The sequence below is a fragment of the Hyaena hyaena genome, unplaced genomic scaffold (assembly GCF_003009895.1).
Source record: "Hyaena hyaena isolate Hyena2069 unplaced genomic scaffold, ASM300989v1 scaffold_509, whole genome shotgun sequence".
Lineage (NCBI taxonomy): Eukaryota > Metazoa > Chordata > Mammalia > Carnivora > Hyaenidae > Hyaena > Hyaena hyaena.
The window spans coordinates 1,287,170-1,313,676 of record NW_024081142.1 but is presented as its reverse complement, the minus strand read 5'-3'; the positions used below and the strand labels follow the sequence as shown (position 1 = coordinate 1,313,676).

At 35.5% G+C, this 26,507-nt stretch overlaps 1 protein-coding gene across 2 annotated transcripts; it reads right to left on the bottom strand.

Moving 5' to 3' along the window:
• Window positions 1-1,176: 1,176 nt before the first annotated feature.
• Window positions 1,177-26,454, bottom strand: AP5M1 (adaptor related protein complex 5 subunit mu 1). Of its 2 annotated transcripts, XM_039255132.1 has the most exons (8): window positions 26,001-26,452; window positions 20,306-20,951; window positions 16,321-16,548; window positions 14,935-15,074; window positions 13,987-14,072; window positions 13,542-13,660; window positions 10,657-10,753; window positions 1,177-7,844 (listed from the first exon to the last, which is right to left on the bottom strand). In XM_039255132.1, exons 1-8 carry the CDS (start codon window positions 26,072-26,074, stop codon window positions 7,762-7,764), a joined length of 1,473 nt encoding a protein of 490 aa, XP_039111063.1. In that variant the 5' UTR covers window positions 26,075-26,452; the 3' UTR covers window positions 1,177-7,761. The 2 variants fall into 2 exon arrangements, with proteins under 2 accessions (XP_039111063.1, XP_039111064.1); XM_039255133.1 differs by lacking the exon at window positions 10,657-10,753 and having other exon boundaries at window positions 26,001-26,454.
• Window positions 26,455-26,507: the final 53 nt, after the last annotated feature.

Here is a 26,507-nt window from a genome sequence, read left to right as displayed (position 1 = left end):
ATGTTAAATAAAATTGATTTAAAATATAAACATATATAGTAATTGATGACCTTTAAGTAATTTTTATCAATTCTTTCTGAATTTTAAAGCATACATTGTAGAAATGGTAAATAATAAAATATCTGGCTAAGAGGTCCTCAATAGCCTACAGTATAGGCTAATGAAAGATCTTTGCTAATTGTGATAGATAAATTTTTTAGGCTGAAACGTAGAAGACTGACAACCTGTCCTATTAGTGAATCTAAGAAAAAATTATTCAAAAATTGGTCAATCTACAAGAGGCTACAGAATACTGAATTACACTCAACACTTACTAAGGTACCAAGTAAAATATATTTTAATCCCTGGTAAATACTATAAGTTTTCCTACTTCTAAAGTATAGAAGTGATTTCGGTTCTTCATTTTAGACAGGTGAAAGGCTAAAATGATTTCTGAACTTTTAATTATTAATTTCCCATTTTACCAGTACATATAATACTTCTTAAATTTTTATTTTTTAAATGTTTATTTATTTTTGAGAGAGAGGCAGAGACACAGAACCTGAAACAGGCTCCAGGCTCTGAGCTGTCAGCACAAAGCCTGACACGGGCCTTGAACCATGAGAAATGACCTGAGCTGAAGTTGGATGTTTAACTGACTGAGCCACCCAGGCACCCATTTACTTCTTAAATTTTTAAATGTCAGACTGACATGTTATCATTTGCTGTCTTGTCTATTCTCAGGTTAGTTTTTATGAAGTAGTTCAAGACAACTGCAGCTCACAAAAGCTCTCACAATTATCATGCTATTTCTCCAATGCACATATTACGTACTGTTACACACTCACTTCGATAATTTCACAACTGTTTTCATTCTTTTGGTTTATTTTTAGCTCATTATTTCTTGTGCATTGTTGTTTCTGGGAGGAAAGTTTTACCAAGCGTTTAGAAGTAATTGGAAAGTATATTCAAGCAAATGAGTCTTTCTTATGGGATACATTTCTCAGGAGGAAATCTTCAAAAAAGAAAGTATTAAAGTCTGATACTTAAATATTTTGAAGATAGGTCAGACACATTTTAAGTTAAATGTCAGGTTGTTTTTCTAAAATAAGCACAAAATTTATTTTTATTATGACTCATGCACTAGACTAGAGAACAGCAGGTTGAAGACACAAAAATATTCTTTGAACACTTCAATAAACACAATGTAAACATTCACTTTAATAATGTTTCCTTTGTTAATACAAAACAGCGGCATTTTTCCCTTGCCTCTGGCTAAGCCATGACTAGCTGAGTAGCAACAGCAGAGCGCTGAAAGAATTTTTCAACAGTAATTTGCTTGTTCTAATTTACTTTTCAAGGTTGATGATCAGGAGCATTATGTTGCTTGCAAAAAGATCTATTTCTATTAATTTGATCTAGTCATTCCTCTTGTTCTCATCATATTTAGTTTCCCTGGCAGCATTAAGTGAATCAGAAAGCCACTGGAACTTGCCTGTACAAAAGGAACTTCTATATCCTTAGGAACAGAACTGTCATACCTGTTGAGAAAGTATGGGTACACTGAAATAAGGGACTCGATGAAACCTTTGCTGTTTGCCCTTCCAATAGAAATGCTCCTTCTAGTTGCACAATAATACAACGAAGCATCATCTATTCAATCCTTTCTTTAAAGAAATTCTAAGTAGCCTCGGTTTTTGACTTGAACACACTCATTGCTCATCAATAAGATCAATACATAGAACGCATATGTTATTTTAAAATTTTACATGGTGCATATTGAAAAAGGCCTTATACCAAATGTATAATATTCTAAAAATGTAATGGGAACTAATCAAGTTATTCTTCACATCTCCAATAGATTTGGAAATCGCTAAATGTTTTCCTGATCTCCTTTTTTTGAGGGAATGTGTATCATTAGTTCCAATGTGTAGAGTTCCAACATTTAAAGAGCCCCAGCTAAGTAATTTGGAAAATTCAGTGGTAATATTCTTCACATTACTGGCAAAGAAAAACTCTGGCTTCAATCAGTGACAAATGAACAGAGTTAACAATATGAATAAAATGGATCACACTTAATCCAGGCTATGCTTCTAAAAGGGAAGTCACAGGGTTTAAATATAGTCATTAATTATCTCTTTATAGCCTGCAGAGGGCACTCAAGTCCTTTGAAAGAAAAAGTAAAAATTTTAAGAGGGATAATAATTTTTTTATTTTTCATTTCTATTATTAGCATATTAACTAAAGAATATTGTTTTTACAGAAACTATGATTTAAAAAGAAGACATTTAAAGGAAACATACAGTTTGACCTCAAACATTTAACGGATTATTAAGACATAATAAATTTCCACACATCTTACTGGAAAAAACAATTCAGCAGGTGGTTTCCATCCCAGGGTACCTGACAATCCGTAAATGCTGTGCATCATACATTAGCACCACACTGCCAACAATTACACAGATTAGTCAGGGCCTAGAGAAGTCAATCTGGATCTCAGAGTAAACTCATAATACAGATAAGGCATTGACTTCTCCAGGCTACACATAGACAATATTAGTATCTCCATAAAACAGTTGAAGAAAAAAATTAGAAGCTAGTTGAAAAGGCTTCAGTGCCTAAGAGAAAAGGTTTCAGTTCCTAAGGGATGTAACCATCTTTTGGAGTAATTGCATGAGTTCTATGGCAATTTTCATTTTAATGAACCTCTCCATTACTATTAATAAATATGTTTGGAGAGCAGATACTTGACTTCACATAGTCTTCCTTTGACATGATACATAGGGAAACCCACCAAGTCATATGTTAGTATATGTATATCCCTATACTATATATACACTAACATTTACATTACACAAATACATATGTGTACACGTTTTATGTAGATTCTTTCTCTGACAGCATACTTCAAAATATATGACATTTTATTAACTAAATATTGACTGCAGAGAGTAATTATTAAGAATACTAGTTTCTTAGCAATATAGCCAGGGTATCTTGACCTTACATGTTAAGTCTTTTTCTGCCTTTCAATTTTCCTCTGGTTAAGTAACTTGCTCTCAAAAGATATTTAGAAACAGACTGGTTACTAAATTGAAACCAGAGAGACTGGTTTGGCACCAGCATGAATTAGATATGCATAAGACATTGTTGCAGTTTAGAAATTGGATCACAAAATGTTTGGGTCAAAAAATGTAAGAAAGTTATTGTGTATATGTAACTTACACTGCGAACTGCTACTAGAATAATGAACAATTATAAAGCATTTAAAAAGTGCCATGTCAGTAATAATAAAGTTAACCAATAATAATTTAATATTCAAAAACACTTTTGTTACACACCATTGTTTCTTTTTTTAAGAGTCAGTCTTGAAACATATTTGAAATATTCTTGAAAATAAATCTCCAAATTTAATATCTTGGAAGATAAATACTGACATTGATGTTGATAATAGTTTCTAAAAGTGAACTCTTTGAGAAACCTAACATAAAACACATCTTAAGATTTTATTCTTAAAATATTGTGCAAAATTACATAATTATTTTAAAGTTAAGGTTATGGAAGAAGAGGTACCCAATTAAATAAGAAGGCAGAAAAAGTAGTGAGCAATACAGTGGAAAACAGTTATTTTGATAGCTTAAAAATAATCTGAATTATTTTTGTAAAGGCATCATTTTACCTTTCTTTATGGAAAAAAACATTCTGAAAAAGAGCGTGATTACCTTATCATAGCAATGTAACAAGCCCTTTTTCCTCAAGAAAGAACAAAGTTAACAAATAAAGCTTTGAAATCCTAAATCTTAAGATGAATAATTGTGTATTACACATTTCCCCATTGGATTTCTTTACCACATAGCATGACATTTTTTAATGGGGGGAGGGCGGGGAGAAACCATGCAGTTTAATAAAAATAGAAGCATTTTCTCAGCCCAAGTTGTAGCCGTTGCTTTGATTTGGGGTTTATCTCCGGGCCAGTATGTATACACTCTAGTACATGAAACAAAACTAGAAGATATACTTAGAATATACTCTTTGTTTCTTCTTTCTTCAAAGCCTATGTTTCCTAAAATCATTGTTAGTCAAAGCAAAAAGAAATGTTTGTTCTATTACGTAAGAAATAAACTTCATTTGGTATTCAATTGACTTTCTAACTTAGCAGACAGGACTTTACATCTTCAAATACTGAAAATAAATTGCATTCTTGGCCCTTCCTTTAAAAGGTTAGAGAGAATAAACGCACACCCTGGTAGTGTTCTAGTGATCTCCCTAATCTCAGTTGCACTTTGTCAGAACGAGGTAACTGGTAGTTAAGTGAAATACCCTAGATCAAAGGGGGATTAATCACCAACTGAATCCTTGCTGAATAAACCTGTCATTCAAGAAAATTATTTCCACTGAACTTAGCAGAGGATTGAAGGTATTTGCATAACAGGGACCAACGTACTTCAGCCAGGTTAAAAGGTTCAGAATTCATCCCATGTTTAGCTTTTTGCCTCCTCTTCCTTTCAGCAGCTGGGCACAATGGTTTCTAATCTGATAATACAGCTAACTATCTAAATGATGTCAGAACAGGAAAGTATTGCAAAGTTTGGATGAGGGATGGATCAATTTCACTTTCAGTAACTCCTAAATCTGATTTGTTGGAATTTAAGATGTAATCCTAAAAAAGTCCCTTAAACCTGAGGGCTGTTTATTAACATCCCTTTTCTGACCTTTGTCTTAGAAACAACCGTTCTGCTGTAGCAGCAGTCCCCGCAGAGGCTCTGGACGACGATAACTCGACCTACCTGCCTCTCGGGGAGAGAGTAGGGGTATATGAGTATCTATAAAGCAGTTTGAAATACTATAATACAAAATGAAAGAAAATATTAGTTGTTACTGTACATAGAATTGTGCTTGGAAAGATCTTCAGTCACACAATATAAAGAAACCACAATAATTTTAACTGAGAAATACTGAGTTTGTGTGAAAAAATTAGTTTAGGAGACAGACTGTTTAATCAAAAAAGCCTTTTTATACAAATAATTCTCTTAAGAATTCCTGACAAGGCCATTTACTTCAAACCTGACATTCAAATTGGTTATCTAAAAAGGGAAAGTAAAAGTGCCCACCAGTGTAAAGGTATTACCTTACACTCTAAGAATATTGCTGGCTTTACAAAGTTTTAAAAACATTGCTTAGTAAAAAATGAAGAAGGGGGTTTTATGAAAACCATGAACTAGTTTTTTGAGTGCATTTTCAGAAATTTAACACTTTTTGTACCTTTGGGGTCTATGGAAGAATAATTACCCTTACGATAGACATCAGATTTCATAATCATATTTTGGCACTGAAAGGGAATTTAGCAATTCTGCATCTAGAGTATGTCTGACACCATCCAAATCTTTAACTAGAAGTAGATGCTCATATTCACCACAAACGCAAAGCATCTTTCAAGTTTAAAAATGCAAAGAATAGTTATCAAAGAAATGAATAAAATCCATAGTGAGATAATTTTTTAGAAAATGATTGAAGTTTTAACCCAAGAAAGGACTCTTAGAGTGTCTTATAGCTTAGAATAAGAACATGTCAATCACGATTAAGCTTCTGGAATCGGAATCCCTTTGAAATGCAGCTGTTTCTTCTTTAATTGTGGCAGCGGACTCTGAAGAAAAGAAAGGTCCAGCCTTAAAGATGAGTAAGGAATACAAAATAGCTCAGGATTAGTTGTGGAGTTCAAAGGTCGCTAATTACACTAAGGAGTTCCCAGACACAGGGAAAACATTAAACAGGTCACCTACCAAACGGGAAACAGACTTTGTCTTCAAAAATTATCCTGAAGTGACAGGTTTCTAGACAAAATCAAAAGCATCACAGTGTGCCCAGCTGATCTCAACAGGATGAAAACATGAGTTGGTTTTAGTTCTGTAGCATTATGTTAGAATGGAATGGCAACAGATGGCATCAGGTTCCCCTTCGCCCTATACTTTTCCAGGACTCCCTAGATTTTCCTCAGGCTTCTAGAAACTGTCAAATCAAAGATTCACTGGTTTTTCTGACTGCTTATAAGGAAAGTTTTCCCTGGGGGATTATAATATTGAATATCTATGTACTTACTAGATAAATGCCTCTTGCCCATCTTATGTACGCTACTCAACATTTATACAATAATCAAGATGTCCAAATGGCTCCGTTAATATTAACATAAGTTAAACGTTATGCTTTCCTTGAGTTTAAGAGAGATCAAATAACTTAAGGGAAGTGGCTTTTTCCTTCTTTCAAAAGAAAAGTTTTTACTACTGATTATCTATGATTAAGCTAGAATAATAAGTTAAAGTCCTGGTCAGGCAGTTATTCTATTTTCTTTGTTACTTGGAATAATTTTGAACACAGAGCATTCTACCATGATAATGCCTTGAGAAAATGAGAATTTATAATGAGTGAGATTGACCCCAATTAAAAAATCATATTTTAAATCCTAAATTTATATGCAATAACCCTTCAAACTATCATAGCTCTCTTTCAAGGAGTTAGAAGCTTTCTTTAAGCTTTTCCTTAGGAGGCTCATTAAGAAATAGAAACCAAGAGATCATTTAATTAAATGAATCTGTAATGCATATTTTTTATAATGCTTCTAATTCTGTTCTGTAAAAAGAAACCTGACATGGATTAAGTTTTAAGGATCTTGAGATTTCATCTTTTCTTGAATGATCACTTAAAGTCCAACTTGACAATGAACTGCTGTGAAAATAGAATGAGACATATAATTGTAAAGACAGGTAGAAAATTAAGAGTAGGGGTGGTTCCTAAAGAAATCAAGAGAATGCTAACGAGAAAGCAGGAGTGACAAAATATGCTACATGAGACTGAAATAAGATTACATAATACTCTCTACTCACAGAACAGCTTTTGGATTTTTACCTGAATTCATTAAGAACTTTCATACAAAACATGAAAAACAGTTAATATTCCCAAACTTATTTTTTTAAAAATTTGACTGCAGGCATTAAGTGATCACAAGACACTAAGCTCATTTTCTGAAGTTGCCCCACTCACTCCTCTTGGTATGTTTACTGACATACTGAGCAAAAGGTTCTGTGGCAGATGAAGAAGTTTACCTAAAAAGTAAAGTAACTCTAGAACGGAGATAAACACCTCATATAGAATTATCCAGATCCTTTATTAGTCAATACAATAGTTCTGATTAAGAACAGGTTACTATTTAAACAATATTCCTTTGTTTTCATTGATTGTTTCTCCCCCCTGCAAAAGATTTACAGTGGTTCTGATGTGGTATCTGGTATTTCATAACAACACATTGAAATAGCAGCTGACTACTCAGGTTTGAAAGGGCAAAGAGTTTTTTTATCTTGCACATCATCTGCAATCCCTTAGGAGTGGCTGCCTGCACCTCTGCAATGAGGAGCCTCAGCCCACATCCAGGAAAGCTCAGTGGAGGAAGAAGGCTACAACTGATTGGTCATGTCCGCCACAGGGACAAAAAAGAACATGTATGGTAAGGTGACACAGGAACAGTCTAAAATAAGCCTAAAGTGAATCACAACTGTTTTATGCTCTGAATCTCATTTGAGTAAAATCAAAGGGTAACAAAATAGAGGAGATATTAGCTTTTAAAATGTTCTTTCAAACTATGTCTAAAAACATTAAACAAGAGCATTTTATAATTAAATCACTCAATGATTTTTTTTTCGTTCATAGGTTATATGCATACACATTAAAAATAAAAGATGAATGATTTAAGCTATGTTACCATCATATAAATCCTATTTAAACCTGAGATAATTACAGTAGTAATGATCCATATGTTACTGGAGCAGGAGCTTTAGAATTCCAGATGTAATAGTCAGAAGATACTAGTTTCCGGTCTACAGAAAAAGGAAATAAATGATAAGACTGTATTATCTTAACAAAAATTCAATGAGAGAGCAAAGTCATGATATTTTAGAATTGTGGAACACAATTATTTCAAGAAAGGCAACACTCTGAAATATTCACTTTAATTTCACTTTATCAAGGCATTACAATTTTTACAACTTTAAAAATACGGGCTTATTAAATACATAAATCCATCTTTGAGCTTATTTATGCCAAATTTATGCCAATATCCCTCACTCATACCACTTTTATCAATTTTCTCATGGTTTCCCTAAATTATTTCTTATGGACCATATGTCAACTACAAAAAATTAAAAAAATTTTTTATTGGTTTCCCTTCTGTAACCTCTTCACCATGGTCCTAATTCTGATCTTACTATTCTTTACCCTTTCAAAGTTTCAGAGATAGAAATAAACATCCAACTTTCTAGCAATATTCTTAAAGAGTTGCTTCAATGGTTTCTTAAAGTTCTGATCAAATTTACGCTTTTTGTTTTAATAGCTTTAGAGCTTTGAACAAATGACAATCTCTCTGCACTCAAGTTTTCTGATATGCAAACTTGAGATAATAATGCCCATTTGGAGCTAGACCCATATAAAATCTAGTTATGACACACATCACTACATATCTAATTCTGCCTTTTCTACCGTCCTTCTTCATAATGAAAAAGATATGGGTAGGATGTGTTACCTTGTTATTCATTTATCTCTTTCAGTCTGAGAACCTAGTAACGTCAAAAGGCAACACAGCATACTGGTGAAACAGGCCGGCTCCAGAGCCAGCCTGCTTGGTTTGTTTCCCAGCCCTGCCGTCTACTACAATCTGACCCTAAGCCCTGTGCTGCATCAGCATCCTCATCTGTAAAGTGAAGATCATTCTTACACAGGGTACCGCGAGGTTTAATGAGTTAACACGCACAAAATACTTAGAACTGTGCCTGGCACACAGCAGTAACTGTTAGCTATTGTTATTTAAATAAACATTATTATTGTCATTGTTTCAGAACCAAGTTGTATATTATAAAAATAGATTTTATCGTCAAGATGATGGCAAAATAAAGGTCTTACATAGTTGCACAAAGTGGTAGCCATGTTTTGAAATTAACAGAGGAAGGAAATAAAAAACTGGTCATAATTATGCATTTAAAATGACCTTTTATTCAACATATTAATTATTATATTAATATTTTAGTTTAGTTTATATTAAAATTTTACACTACAAAGCAGGTATACTACTGAAACATCTCATCCTGTATGATGTTTTCTGAGAATTACTACGACATGCTTAGTTAATATTAATAAGATACTTAAAATATTTTAGATATTACCTAAAGAGACAACATAGACAACTTAAATATTGTCCCATAGACAGTCTAAAATTTAGTCTGTTTGTATGCAGTAACCCATAGATAGAATCCAAAATATTTGTGTTTAGACAAAACCACTGGTTTGTCTAAGCTAATATAACTCATATTTTGCCCTCATTAAAAAAATGCATTATGAAGATTCTTTCATGTTTATGCATTTCTTTAAAATACAACCGAAAGAATGATACATGAGAAAACAGGTAAATGCTAGGGAGGTAAAGAATATGACTTATTCTGGTTACATTACATAGAATGTATTATTGCCATTCACAATTGCTTAGAATTCTATAGTTCTAAGTTTTGAAACTTTCAAGAACAGAGTCCTGTCTTATCCTACCTACTTGGGAGACTATAGTCCTTAGTTTAAGAAATACATATCTGATTTTAATACCTTTATTCTTCTTAATACATGAGGCAAAGGGGTCTGCTTACATCTAGCCTCATTCTAGCTACTTTTCTGTTCTATGCTAGTATAAATATTTGATCTGAATTAAATAATTGATTCATTTATAAATGAATCATCTTTCTGTCTCACTGTATTTTCACATACAGTATATATATTTATTATAACCAACAAACTCACTGAAGGCTAGAAACCTTCTTTCTATTGCCCTCCCATTTGTAAAATGCAAAGGGTGCTAAATAATGCTCATTGACTATAGCATTTGCTAAAAATATTTAACAACTTAAATAATCATCATATCTAACATTTATTGAATCCATGCTACATGCTATAAGCATCACACTATGTACTTGGTCAATACAATTTTATCAAATAACAATCCTGAGGTAAACAGTACTATTATTTCCATATTATAGATGAGGAAACTAAAACTTCGAGTTTACTAACTTGCCCAAACTTACACAGGTAATAAACTGTCTGAGCCAGACTCAAACTTTTGTCTGTCCAACACCAAAGCCCCTGTGAACAACTTCTGAATAAAAGAGTATATTATATCCATAGCAAAACAAATCCAACTTTATACTAGAGCTTGCCTCTCTGCCAGTCCTTGCTTATCCAGACCATTTTATAAATAAGAGAAGGCAGAGGGAAATGTCAAATACACATTACTGGGGCAACTGGGTGGCTCAGTTGGTTAAGCATCTGACTTTGGCTCAGGTCATGATCTCACGGTTCGTGAGTTCAAGCCCTGCATCAGGCTCTGTGCTCTCAGCTCAGAGCTTAGAGCCTGCTTCAGATTCTGTGTCTCCCTCTCTCTCTGTCCCTGCCCCGTTCACATTCTGTCTCTCTCTCTCTCTCTCAAAAGTAAATATTTTTTAAAAAGTACACACTTGTTACGTAGGATAGGATCAGGTCAGAATTTTTATAAATTGGCATTATTCTCTAATCTCTTTCTGTTACATTTTATCTTAGGTAATTAATTCCATAGCACCATTTTATTCCCTCAAGTTCATGTGAATCTCTACAACTTACGTGTACTTATTTTTGGTTTTCCTGATGCAAAAACTTGCACTGAATGCTGATCCGCATAACAACCAGTGAGCGTATAATCTAAGATCCTAAAATGAAGCTAGTAAAAGAAGAGAAATATACCAAATTGGTAAAAGTGATGGCTATATTTTCCCCCTTGATACAATCTTAGGATACAGTTCACAAAGTAAAAATGTATATGCACATGCATGCATACATACATGCGTACGTACGTGTGCATGCATGCACACCTTTTCCCCTTTGCACTAAGACCATTTCTTTGTAAGGTTGTCATTATGAAGTGCTGAGCACACACCAGACACTTCACTAATATGGACACTAATCTATACTGCAAAGCATCCTTATTTTATAAATGAGGCAATGAGGTTCAGAGATGGGAAAAATTAGCATCCCAGAGTGTAAGGAGCAGAGCTGGCATTTGAACTCTGACCCAAATGTCAACAAAAGCTGGTGCTTCTTCCCCTAGGGTGTCTGGTGTTCTGTATATCCTCTCTAGCTATATGACTGTGATATATTCCAGGGCATAATTCTTTTACAGGCAGGAATGTAAATATACACTTTTCTAACAAAACCCAAGAATGCAATTACTAAAACTGGAACAGTTTATCTGGTGTTTGGAGGGAAGGAGACGTTCTGCTTAATTTTCCAGAAAGCTGAAATTTAATTTTTATAGAATTAAGCTTAAAAATCATCCTTTCCCTCACCTATAAAACCTTTCTAAAATGCAATCCATATTTCTGGAGTTAATTGATAGTGTGGCATCATCAGCATAAATGCCAATTGACTATACCGTAGAAAGGGCCATTATCACCTTCTCTGAAGGACCGTGGTGGGGTGCCTGAGTCACAATGATACTCACATGAACCATGAAAGGTCTATGTCTTACGGAGGGAGCGCCAGTCTCCTTTTCCTGCGGTTCTCACATTTCCTGCTCAAACCTCCCCATTTTGCAATATGCTGGTATCTTTTCTGTGTTTTTTTTCCTTCTAGCTCCCATCCCTCCAACTGTCTCCCATTTCCTAAATTTTTCCTTTTGATTGCCAAACTAACTGATCCACATACATAGAATGTAAACTTTCAGCATTCCTAAGCAATTTTTTTCCTATCGCATCTCAAATTCTAATAGGAAAGGGCATTTTCTTGCTTGTTCGGTATAACTCTAGATGCTGGAAGTTATGACAAGACTGATTTCCACATAACTAGATATTATAAAAGAAGTCTATTCAGTAAACATAAATATGTATTATATGTTTGCAAAAAAAATTATAACCGAGTAGGTGATGGAAATATATTACGAAAGTCAGAATCCCTACCTCTGCATGACCTATAATGTAGTAACATCCTACATTTTTTCTGAAAAATATCTAGAAGTAGGAATTTTTATAATAATCTTTGAAATAAAGCTTGTGGGGATAGCTGAAGCCAAGGTGGAAGAAATGAATATCACTAGTATACTTCAGACTTCATTACCGTTTCCTCTAATTATCTTTATATACAGATTTCAATCTCCTTTGAAAACCATTCGATTTAGATTTTTGTGTTACTTTTCTGATCCCCCCCTTGGATTCTTCTCACTGGTTCTTCTAAATCATCCTCTTATTTTCTCTTTTTCTTATCTTATTCATTTCCACTGCCTCAACTATTTTTTCTCTTAAGCCATTATATACTGTTAAGCTCTCTCTCAAAACTACCTACTGACACTTACCCTGGGTTATGTTGCTGTTACCAGCAACATACATGATATGAAACCCATTTCCTCCCAAATTTCTCCATATAGTACTTTCTTCTAAATATATTCTTCCTTCATCAGATATTTTTCTGGTAGGTAATGAACTAGATGTTGGTGATAAAACAATGACTGTATGACACTCACGTGGTCTCTGCCCTCTTGGAGTTTGAAGTGTGGCTTAAGCTACATTTTTCTTTTTTTAATCTTGGGCTTAAAACCATGTCTTGTTTCTATATTTAATTAGTGACCGATGGTTTACCTTTATCCCAGCTTGTCCAGCAGTCTTTCTTTCTGTGACCCTCAGCATCATTAACTTACTACCTTTCATCAGGAATACTCACATAGCTAAAAAATAGTTCCTCTGTCTCAAGTTTCATTATTTTTTTTCTACCCACCTTCTCACATCCATTCCAAATTGATCTGTGTAAAGAATTGTTTTCTGAAAGACCACTCCCATACTCAAAAAAAGTATAACATTTTCTAACAAAAGAAGTAAAGTCAGAACGCAAACCGTCCAACCCTATAATCTAGATCTAAATCACTTATCCAGCCTTATGTGTTACTACTATTTCTAGCACTGGTCCCTAAGCATGCTTTATTACCCTTCATTCTTTTGATTAAGTCATTTATTAACCTATATAAATGTTCATCAATCTTCAAAGCTTCATTTTCATGTTTATCTGGGCCTCAGAGTTTTGCTTAAATTCCATTACTACTGCAAAGTTTTCCTTGACCACTTGGTCAGAAGTGCTCACTATTTCCTTCAAATACCAAAAGCAGTTAGCGCTGATCAATTATTGACATGCATCAGTGGAAAATCCCTAGAGGTTAAGGGCTACATCTTCTATTTTTTGTATACAAATGTTGAATGTGATAACTAAGAGCTGGGTAGATAGAACTTAGTTAATTTGATGTGTTAAGGTTATAGTTAAGTGTTTCACCTTAAAATTTTTTTAAGTATTAAGTGAAACAGTGACTAACATTAAACAGAAATCTCACAAAAAAAAAACTAAAAAAGGACTTAGCACCGACAAGAAGTTTCCCCAACAGAAAACAGCTAGGAAACATTAAAAATGAATTAGATGTATCCAATTTAAAAATAAAGTTTTATAATGTAGTGGCCATAAAATGTATTTACCTTTAAATATGCTGTACCTCCTATGCAAATCTCATCGAATGGCTGCTTCTCATGACTCTTGGCTCCAAAAGTTATAGTTCCAGAAAGACTAATTTCCATTGATTTGGGGAACTTCTGTCCTGAAAACACAAATGCACCAATCGACTATTTTATAATTTATTTTTATTAAAAAAATTTTAATATTTATTTTTGAAGGAGAGAAAGTATGAGCAGGGGAGGGGCAGAGAGAGAGGGAGACAGAGAATCTGAAGCAGACTTCAGGCTCTAAACGGTCAGCACAGAGCCCAATGCGGAGCTTGAACTCACAAACTGAGATCATGACCTGAGCCGAAGTCAGATGCTTAATCAACCACCGAGCCACCCAGCTGCTCCTACCAATCAACTATTTTTAACTATTTTATTCTACAACAAATACATGAAAAAAAGTTAATAAACAAAATCTCACCAATAACCCAGATCAATGAGCTTTTCTCTCGAAATACTTCAAGCTGGCCAAAACTAACTTTGTATTCCACATGTGTGATTGGACCCCTTTAAAAAAGAAAAGGACACAATTGAACGAACAAGTAATCATAAACAGAAAAGTTTTAAGAGATCTAAGTCAAATCTTGCTACTCTTATTTAATATAAGGATTACATAAAGCAGATCTGTATTCAAGTTTGCAGAATAAAAGAGAATAATGAATATTCTATCTCAAAAAAACACCAGAAACACAATAAACATTTTTGGTGATGATAGCATTTCATTATTAATTCTAAAGACAATAAAATCACATAGCATGTTTTAATACAGTTATATGGATTGACAGAACATTAAAACTATGATTTTGGCATCCTGTGAAAAGAATTATGCTGTAGAACAAATTTAAAAACAGAACTGATGAAAAAGTAACCTTATGATATAATTGGCTTAATTCACCAGGTAGGTGATAGTTGGGTTGACTTGTATGTACAGCACAGAGAAACTGCTAGAAATAAAGCCAGGAATGAAATAATCCCTAAAGAAGCTATATTGGTTTAAGTTTATATTTACCAGCAAGTTTAACTAGAAAAATGAAGGACATTTAAAGGTTAAAGAGATTATTTTTTTGTTTAGATTATTATTAGCATTCCCAGTGATTTTTTTTTTTACACATAGTTAATCGTCAAGTTGGTTTCCATATAACACCCAGTGCTCATCCCCACAAGTGCCCTCCTCCATGCCCATTTCCCCCTTCCCCCTCAAAGAGATTATTTTTATGACTAAGTTTTGGTTCAGAATCAGGATTCATTTGAATAAAATAAAATTTTTAGATCTTAAAAATAAGGTAAAAAACAAAGACAATTTATTGTAGGGCAGTGGGAAGGTACTAAGAAAGGCAGAAATTATGGCATCATATTGTTTTATTCCTACCTATTATAAAAAGGTATATGAGCTTCACAGAATTCAAAGTTATTTTTCACACTTTCATGAAGTTTTAAATTAACTGTTATTTTTACTTGTACATCTTCCTCTTTCATTTGATAAAAACCCAAAATCGGTGGCACAGGGACCTGGAAACAAGCATAAACAAATTTTTGTATAATTCTTAGGTTAATGGGTCTAAAATGCCAATGATGATTGAGAAAAAGGCCTGAAAGTAAGGTAGTGATTATATACAGATTATTCCAAACTGTTTTGGTAATAAATGATGGAGCTACACTTGTTCTAAAGGCAAGAATTTTTCCTGTTTCCAGAGATGAGAAATATTTCCAGGTTCTCTATGACCTGCAACATAAGACATGCATCTGTCCAAATGTATCCTTAACTTACCCACCCCTTAGCTCAGCAGTAGCTTACTCAGTTGATTACCAGTAACTGATTGGGGGAGAAACTATCTGTAGGCTGAAGTGAGCCAATCACTCTTCTCGTACGTTTGAAATAATAAAGTATTAAATAGACTCTATTTATGTAGTATACCCTAGAGTAGAGAATTCAAGTTGGAAGAGGTAACTAAGACAGAGATGAGACAGATAGTGTAGACCTTGTTGAATTTTAAGTTTCTGGTTCTCTTCCTAGTATAGGCTGGGTATACTTTTTACCCTTGAATGACAAGACTGCCTCTTGCATTATCGAAATAAATACCTTTTAGGTAAACTACCTTAAGTAGGATTTTTTAATTTACTGATTCACAATTAGGACAAGAGACAAATGGTATAGTAAAAAAAAAGAAGGTTGGGTTTTGGAGTGTGGAAAGTCTGGGTTCAAATCTAGGCTTTGTTACTTATAAGTTATATGACCCTGGACATGTCATTTAACTTCTCTGAGACCCTCCTCATCTGTGAAATGGGGCTAGTAATACCTATAACAAAGCTTTTTTTAAAAATACTGGAGAAAACACATGTAATGTGCCTAGGACAATGTCTGACACAGTAGTTATTCAATAAATAATATTTAAAAATAATATTATGTATTTGTAACCACAGTCGCCTGAGATCACAGGTATTTTATGTTCATGACTCAAACCATGACTAAATCATACTAGGATCGATTCTATGACCATGGAATCCTTATGAGGGAGCATTAAGAAAAAAAAAAAAAGAACTTCCATGGCTTTGAAAACAATTCAATGCTTTAACAGATGCCAGAGAAAAGAGGCATCCTGTTCCAAGAACTGACTCTTCATCTTCATTCATCAATTATTGTCTGGTAAATAAATGATAAAAAGTTTTCATGTGGGCCAAAAGTATGAATGATTTGTTTACAACAGAATTCATAAACATGAAGATTTGCAGTCACAACTTTGCCAAGATTGTTTACCTGGGAAGTGTAGTAGCATAAGTTAAATGACTCTAATGGAGGTGTGAGTGGAAATTTGTAAGGTCCGCTAAATGCAGAATCATCCATCGCATCAATGCTACTAGAAGTCAGGATGGCAGAGTCAAGAGAAGTCACGCAAGGATGAACGAGAATATCCTGAAGTGGAGATCCATTGGTGGGGAGACTCAAGCTGATGGTAACATTTGGCATGATCCCTTCTAAATCACACTGCAATAAAAACAGAAACAGATTACCAAGATCTTAGAAGCATACATCTTCTGGGTGAGGCTTTTCTGAATTTACCTGAGTCCTAGCTCCCTTTTCTTTCCAGGTATTGCTCTTGGCTTCTGTACTCTGGTTAGTGGTTCTATCATACTCTCAGATTCCAAGTCAGAGACTAGGAGAGACTCCCTAAAGCCCTCCAAACCCTTAAAAAGCTATTTTAAGTCCACTGACTTCTCTCCATTCCTGTTGCAAACACAATGGTACAGGCGCCAGCAATTTCTGTCACAGCTCTCCAAATGTATCTAGATTTGCTTTCCTCTAATCAATCCATCCTCCTGAACTTTTTTTTTTAATGTTTATTTCTGAGAGAGAGACAGACGGACAGACAGTGTGAGCAGGAGAGGGTCAAATAGAGAGGGAGATACAGAATCTGAAACAGTCTCCAGGCTCTGAGCTAGCTGTCAGCACAGAGCCCGACACGGGGCTTGAACCCACGAACCATGAGATCATGATCTGAGCCAAAGTCGGACACTTAAGCTGACCCACCCAGGCGTCCCTGAACTGTCTTAACAAAACAGAATTCTAAATATACCGTATTCATGCCCAAGGTGTTTCAATAGTTCCACCTCAGTTTTCCATTACTTTTAAGCCTTTCATTGTTTGGCTCCCATCTACCTCTTTAATCATTCTCTACCCTGCAGCTGAGAAGCCAGTGTTCTTGGGAGGTTATAGAAGCCAGACATGATAGCTTCACAGACCACTCTCTGAGCTCCTGCTTTAAGGCTGTGGTGGTCAGATATAGCACTTTTCAGACCTTTCCATGAATTTCTTTGAGGCTGTAACATGGTGGCATCTCAGAATTCTCTGCGAATTTTGGCTTCTCGGACCACAGTCATTAGTGACTGTTTTTGGAAGGCTGCAATCAGAAGATCAGAAACTCTTCTTCTCTCAACTCCTCTTCCATCTGGTATGAGCTTCACAGAATTCAAAATCATTTTTCATGCTTTCATGATGTTTTAAATTAACTGTTATTTTTAGTATGCTCTAAATCCTATATTAAATAACTTTACTCCCTTAAAACTTGTAGCTTTTTTTTTTTTTTTGAGAAAGAGAGGATTCGAGTGCATGAGAGGGAGTGTGAGTGGGAGAGGGAGAGAGAGAATTTTAGGCAAACTCCATGCTCAACATGGAGCTTGATGTGGGGCTTGATCTCAGGGCTGTGAGATCACGAACTAAGCTGAAAAAATCAAGAATTCGATGCTTAACTGAATGAGCCACCTAGGTACCCCTAATGGCTCTTTTTTTGAACCAACCAGAATGATACACCTTACTTGTGTGTTCATGGTAATCAGGTTCTTCCTTTCTACTTCAACTCTAACTTGACATTTACCTCTATTAAAGCCCCCAGTTAAAACTAGCCAATTGAGCCATAAAGGCTTATTGATATGTTGTCTGGCTAGCTCTGAACAAATACTTTAAGAGTTAATAGAACCTAGGAGTTATAAAACTCAGCTCCAAATGCAAGCAGCTACTTCTTCTATCATATACATAGTCTGCATCGTGCAATAACTGTCCACTCCCTATAAGTATTTGTGCCCTATTTGTTTCCCTCTTGAAGGTTTAAGTTCTTTGAAAGCAAAAATTGTTACATTTTTCTTTGTATTTCTAGTGCCTAGCACATTGCTATGTACAAGAGACATTCAAAAAATGTTTACTGAACAAGTATCTTTTTCTAATTGTGGACCCCACCTTTATTTTTCATTCTAATACAACATGCTTCCCTTTTTTTTTAATGTTTTTATCTACTACTTGACATGTCTGTATTCAAGAATATATCTGCTATACAATGTAAGCACTTAGAGAGCCGGCAGGCATTATGAACAGCATCACATGTAATTAGTACCTCATGAAGGTCTTTTGGTAACAATTATAATAATGTCTATTTGAAAATAAAAATGCCCAATAACCTTACCACAAAACTTAAAAAAATTTTAGTGTTTTGACTTTCAAACCATCTGCTACTTCACTCTCTATATGTGAACTAGCAAAAACCAGAAAAAATGTTTTTTGATATTTATGGAGATAATAAAATGAGCAAATATTAACACCAAATACTATTACAATGTTTAAAAATTCAGTTTATACTTATTAAATTAGTCTAATAACCTAACAATATAATATTCTTTTTTTTTAAAAAATTTTTAAATGTTTATTTTTGAGAGAGAGCACAAGCAGGAGGGGCAGGGAGAGATGGAGACAGAATCTGAGGCAGGCTCCAGGCTCTGAGCTGTCAGCACAGAGCCCGTTGCAGGGCTCAAATAAACAAAACATGACATCATGACCTGAGCTGAAGTCTGACGCTTAACCAACTGAGCCACCTAGGTGCCCCCTAACAGTCTAATATTCTTAGAGGGGTTGCAAAATTGTAACCATTACAGAAACCACCAATGGATTATCTGCCACCTAGTCATTTAAAATATCAGATCATCAGTCATTTACTATAGAATGAGGACATTCTAGATGAAACCTGGCCCTTTTAAACAAATCTGGCATATGTAAATTTGGACTTTAAACCAGGAATAAGGAAAAAAAACCCAGAAGGGACCTAGAACTTACCTGATTTTTTTTTTTTTTTTTTTTTTGAGAGAGCAAAAAAGCAAGCGTAAGCAGGGAAGGGGCAGAAGGAGAGGGAGAGGGAGAACCTTCAGCAGGCTCCACGCCCAGTGGTACCCAATATGGGGCTGGATATCCTAACTGTGAGATCATGACCTCAGCCAAAATCAAGAGTTGAGACACTTAACTGGACTGAGCCACCCAGGGGTCCCAAAGTGAGAATAGTATTATTTCTATCATCATTTCCAATTTTCTTACCTTTAGCCAGAGAATCCTATATTAACCTACCAACTTGTTTAAATAACACGAGACCTTCTAAATAAATATCTAATAATTAGATATCTAGTAATATCTAATAAATGGTTTTAGATATTAAGTCAGAAATTTGTCAATGTCACCCTTTCAGAGAAAATGGAAAATAGGTATGATGGTTTTAAAATATTTTCACAAATTCTTTGACATTATTCTTCAAAAGATGGAGCTTAATTCTAGTCCCCTTGAATGTGGACCGGACTTGGTTACCTCTTTCTAATGAACAAAGTGGTGGAAGTGATGTCATCTGACCTCAGCTTAGGTAATAAAAAGAATGCTTCTACCTGTACCTTCTTTCTCTTTCTCTCTCCTTCATCTGATCTCTCATTCGATCTACAGGAAGCCAGTTACCAAGTTGTGAGGAGATTTTTAAACAGCCTACTGAGAAGTCCACATGGAGAGGAGCAGAGCCCTCCCACCAACAACTTGCTAGCCATGTGACTGAGCCACCTTGCAAGTAAGCTTTTCCAGCCCCGATCAAACCTTCAGGTGACGATAGCTCCAGCTGCAATCTTGACTGTGATCTCATGATGGAATCCACACTAGAAGTTCCCAGCTATGTTGCTCCTGAAGTCTTAACCCACAGAACACTATGAGGATAATAAATGTTTATTTGGGGGATAGCAAACCAATACGCAGCAATATATAACTAACACAATTCATAGGAATGCACAAAGGTAATGTTACAAAATTTCACACGAATCTAACATTATGATTGCCGTTTATGAGAAAAATCAAGAATGTCCTATAATGATGTAAAATAAAGTTAGAAAATTTTACTTTTCTCCATAAGTGTTAAATGGTATGATAAAACAAGTACCGGAGAAAATCTCACCTTGCAAGTGACAGTTCCAACGACCTGCCACGTATCTGCTATATCTTGTTTATCATATTGCATGGATTTTACCTTTTCAGTGATAGAAATAGAAACTTGTGGCTTTCCTTTGTATGCTCCAACTTTCCAGGCTGGCTGTTTTTGTGAATGCATCACAGAAGCAAAATTAATACTATCCAATGAATTCTGTAAGTTGGCGTCCAACAAAGTTCCAAATGGACAAGCTTGTAGAAGCAAATCAGGCAACTGGTTCAATTTTGTATTTAGCTCAGTGTCATTTTTTTGACTCAAGGAAAGAAAGTCCTGTATCCCAAAAAGAAGTTCAAAGCCTTGTGAAATTCCACTAATGCTAATTAATGGTGGATGAGGGGATAAAGTTTGTTCAACTAGTGGAACACAAGCATATATCATGCTATTCTTCAGAAAAGCAACAACTGGCCAGAGTTCTCTACCTCCAATGAGGAGTCCATAGACGGAAGTTTTATTGATGTGTGAACAGCTATCACGACTCTCTATGAAGTCCTTATCATCATCTAATAATCTAAGTTCAAAGAGTAGTGCTTTAAGAAAGGGCCCATCTTCAGGAATAGGCACATAACTTGCTCCATTGAAGACTTTAGCTCGTTTTTCAACAGTTGGATACCGTCTGAATTATGGAAACAAAAATATTATAAATGGTTCTTCTAAGGAAAATAAAAATAGAAAAAAAACACCGCTAAAACACAAGGCTAACAGTAATAACAGCAAAACACACAATAACAAATACATAAACACATCCACAAAAATCATAACCAAAAAAAATGTATTACATGTCAAATTTCTACTGTAGCAATTAACTGTTGTATAGCAGTTACATAACTGCATATTATCTCAAATTATAAAGTCATTATTTACTACTGAAAATAATTCGATTTAATTTTTTTTTTTAATGTTTTATTTATTTCTAGGAGAGAGAAAGAGACAGCGTGAGCAGGGGAGGGTCAGAGAGAGAGGGAGTCACAGATTGAAACAGGCTCCAGGCTCTGAGCTGGCAGTCAGCACAGAGCCCGACGTGGGGCTCGAACCCACGAACTGCGAGATCATGACCTAAGCGAAAGTTGGACGCTTAACCGACTAAGCCACCCAGGCGCCCCATCGATTTAATTTTTTAAATAGGTAGAGCCCATGGTTCTAATTCAAAATTCAAGTCTCTTGGCCACTTAGATTCCTGCTTGGTAGTGTAAGAAGGTATACTTGGACACATTTGACACATTCTACTCTATACCAGAGCAGAATCAAAAAAAATGGTTCAATTTATTCCTCTATAATTTTGGATTCACTAGCTGAAATAAATGCAAATGTAAAAGGAATGTGCTATTCTACTCAACTAATAGTAAATAGCAAAATACCCGGTGTCTTCTTGCCAACTCCTTAAAATGTAAGAACATTTTAGTAATAAACCTGCTTGCCTCTATGGCCCTGAAAGATAGTATGAGGTAATAAAAATAATAAAATCTGAATAATCTTTTATGGTTTGCATGTCCTAGACTTAACAGTAAGTTACTAATATATCCTTTTCAGGGGCAAAAGACTAGAAGATGATTTTGCTCAATTACAAAATGATATGTTACATTTTAAAAGAAAATGTACTTTTCTTATTCTTTTTCTCTCCACTCTTATGTCCAGAATAAAGTCATTTATTGGCTATTAATTTCTGTGTAAATCACCTACTTCTCTAAATCTATTTTCTTATTTGTAAAATAAAGAGGTGTCTAAAGAATGTATCAGCAATTCTCACCAAGAATCAAGAACACACCTAGCCAAAATAATTTTTTCACTAATACCATTAATAAGTTACTGATGTTTACTAATAATTTTTAAGAAAATAGGAATGCATTCAAAGTTATCTATATATTAATGAACTTCACTCACTTATATTCTGATGCACTTTTTTGATTGAGAAAGGAAAAGAATTAGCTAGTCCTCCAGTAATGGCTGAGCAGCTAAATGCCATTTCTTTCTCTGGATAAGAATTGTTGAGAATTCTGTCATATGTTTGCACGTATAGGAGGACTAGGAGGAACTTAACTGAGGAACAAGGGGGAGAAGAAGGGGGGAAATGGTGGGGGAGAGGGAGAGAGGCAAACCATGAGAGACTCTTGAATGCTGACAAAAACTGAGGACTGATGGATGTGGGGGAGGGGGGATGGGCATGGAGGAGGACACTTGTGGGGATGAGCAATGGGTGTTATGTGGAAACTAATTTGACAATAAACTATTTGTAAAAAAAAAAAAAAAAAAGAATTGTTGAGAATTCTGGACCCAACTCTAGCCCAGTGTCTTATCCTGTGGTTAGAGGATAACTAAAGTTGTTCTTAAGTGTAAGAATCTCATTATTGAACGTAAAGATAAGTTACTCTGGGACTGTATACAATGCCTTGATACGTGCTCAATAAATATTTTTGTTGGATAACTCAACCTATCATTTCAGATTTACTCTATACCTTTCCAAAATAGGACTTAGACTTTGGCCTTATAATCATGGAGTACAACAACAACCTAAGCCATACTTAAGCTGATACTATTACTATATATCTGGTCAGTAAACTTCTAAATCAGAATTTAAACCAAGTTTCATTTGGAGAAAAAATAACGACATACAGGAAAAATCATCTGCTTTTAAAATCTTAAATGATGGCCATTACCCTTTGGCATATATATGGGTAATATGCCGGAGCATTTATGTTTACCCCTTACATCAGTCCCAAGAAATCAGAAAACTGAAAATAATAAAACTTAACTAATTTATTTAATGATACAGAATTAGTAAGTGGCAGATGAGTTATTTGAACCCAATTTGCTGCCTCCACAGAGATGTTGAAAAGCCCACCCAAACATACCTGAACTTTTCTTCTGAAATTCCTAAGTACAATGAGAAAATACTTCTGAAAACAACTACGACTTCTTCAAGGAACTTATTTTTATAGGCAGTAAAAAAATCTCAACTGTGTGAGATATTAAGATAAACTACAAAGCCACAGATAGAAATACAGTATGTACTGGTGCAAGAACAGGCAAATAAAGTCACAGAACTGAAACAGACCAATATTTATGTGGGAGACACATCAACTATCAAGTCCCAGAAATCAACGAAAAATATATACACTGAAAAAATGTACTAAACATAGACAGTAAAACTGGCCCACACAATAGAGAAAGGTATAATTGGATTCCCCTATTAACACCACATCTGAAGACGAGTAAAGACCTAAACATGACAAACAAAATGATAAAATTATGAGAAGATAACTTAAGAATACAGCTTGGGAAATAAGGGTAGAGAAAGACTTCTACAAATCCCCCAAAGTACTAACTACTTCGATTGTGATAAAATTAGCGGTTTCTATTTAACCAAGGGATAAAGTTGAAAATGACAAAATGAGAGAAAATTTCTATCGTAGCTAAAAATGACATAGGCCAAATGTCACGAATATGCAATGAACTCATGCAAATGAACAGGAAAACAAACAGCAACTCTCAAAGATAAAATGGACAAAGGATATGTACAAGCAATGCACAGAAGAGGAAATCCAAAGGGCTAACAATCACTGCCACACAGAGAAATGCAAATGAAAATAAGATATCCCTTACACCAATATTGGCAAAAACTGGAATAAATGGTAGGATGGAGATACAGGAAGCTTTGCTCACTGCTGATGAGAAGAGTGTTGACTGGTTAAAGTATTCTGAGGAGCTAATTATTTGGCAATATTTAGTCAAAATCAGCAAAGATATGCCCTATGGACCTTTTGAGGATATCTACTGCATCACTATTTTGATGGCTGAGTTGAAGGCAACCTAAGATATCATCACTAAGGGAAGAGTATAGGTAAAATATGGAGGATGTAAATAAAGCACAGGGCACAACAGGGCAATGGGCTAAATCTGCACTGTCCAAAACAGAGCCACTAGCCACATGTGACGATTTAAACTTATATTAAAATTAAACAAGACTGGATTCCTCAGTTACAACAGCCACATTTCCAATGGACAATAGCTACATGTAGCATGGATTTAGAACATTTCCCATGTCCATTACTGCAGAGAATTCTATTGGACAGTGCTGCTCTGGATGAACACAAAGTAATGTGGACGTTTCTTTAAAATAGTGCTGAGAAGTCTGGCAAATGCAGAACAGGAAATGAAGTCTATAGCACACTTAATTGTGTCATTTGAAAAACACATAGACAAACACAGAAATTAAAAGAGTAGCAACAAACATATAAGAGTTAGCTGAGAGGAGAAGGAGAGTGGCAGAAATAAGGACACTCTAAGTAATATATAAGTACCTGGATGAACCAATGAGGCTGATTAACCATACCAAAGATTATTATTAAACTCCTTACTTGAGGTACAGCAACAACAAACTAAGCCAGGTATATTAGGAGAAAATGGTTAACTTTAACTCTGATACCCTTAGAAACAAAAATGTTTTGGTTGTGAGGAGGGAATTTTTCATATCCACATTGCCAACCACTTTCATTTAAAATCACACTCAATTCTTTAAAAATTTTTAAATGTTTTTATTTATTTTTGAGAGAGACTGAGCATAAGCCGTGGAGGGGTAGAAAGAGAGGGAGACACAGAATCCGAAGCAGGCTCCAGGCTGTGAGCTGTCAGCACAGAGCTGGATGCGGGGCCCATGAAATCATGAGCTGAGCCACCCTGGCGCCCCTAAAATCACACACATTTTTATATGCAATTCAGAGCTATGCTACCTCCCTACAGAGCTTTCCCCAGGGAAGAAAAACAATGTTGGCCAAGAAAGAACTGTCAATAGCCACTGAGAATAAAAAGCAAGAGGTCACAGAATTGCCGCCTACATTTTACAACGAGTTACTGTATAATTCTCATCACAGAGCTATTCTGATAAAATGTGACAAATTCTAAAAGTGGAGCCAGATCAGCTTACACCATCTAAGAAAAAGCGAATACGATTCCATTTTTTGTACTTTTTCAGTTTTCTTCCATAATTAAAATTTTATTTTTATTTTTTTTATTTCTAGGAGAGAGAGAGAGAGACAGCGTGAGCAGGGGAGGGTCAGAGAGAGAGGGAGTCACAGTCTCTGAAACAGGCTCCAGGCTCTGAGCTGGCAGTCAGCAAAGAGCCCGACACGGGGCTCGAACCCACCAACACTGAGATCATGACCTGAGCCGAAGTCGGACGCCCAACCGACTGAGCCACCCAGGCGCCCCCATAATTAGGATTTTAAAGTAATCCATCTGAAAGTTTCTAAAAATGAAACATAATATGAAAATAACAGACTTTTGTTATTTATCAGCAAAGATTTTCCGGAAGTATGGGTAAAAATGTCCTTGAATGATCTTTATAAACGAAAGAAAAATTTTAAACATGCTTAGTGCTCAGTTAAGTTTCCTTTCTTTCCTTTGGTCATCTCCATCTCAATCCAAAACAGGTGGAATTAATTTTAAAATAAAGTAGTAATATTGCAAAACACCCGTTTAACGTGTGCCCAACATCAACTCATTTGGTTCACACACACTATTTAGTAGTAGTATTAAAATCTTCATTTAACAGATGAAACGGAAGTTAAGTAACTTGCCCAAGGTGGCGGACTAAAGACACATCCCCAAACTACAGTACATCATCCATCCCTCCGATCCAACACCCCTGAGAATTCAGACCTGCATTTACCTGGAGAATCTAACGGTGCCACACAATGGAGTTCCCGGCTCGTGGCTTATGAGCCACACTGCCCGCTGGGCCATGATAAGCCACTAAAGCATCAGCTCATCCCTGAGGTCTCCAAGGAAAAAGGACTGGCTTTCTCAGATGGACTTCTACCAGAAGACCAGGGGCTCACTCAACCTGAGCCACCTTCGGCCCAACCACAAACAGGTCGGGCTCTGCAGAGACGCTCGCTCCTCGGGTAAAGTGACTAAGATCTCTGGAGTTCGTCCTATCAACACACGCCACAGAAGTTCCGCGAATCCTCATCTAGAATCTCGAGAAATATTCCTCCCCAGCAATCCCGGTACGTTCTTCCTCTACAGTCCACTTCCGGGACGGTGGCCCGCAAGGATCATGATTCCTCACTCGCCACAGCAACGAGCCTCTCTGCGGTTCGTTGGCTGCCGGCTTCCCTCGCCGGCCCCGCCCGACAGCCGACCGGGCGCGCGCAGCTCCACTTCCGGCGTACGA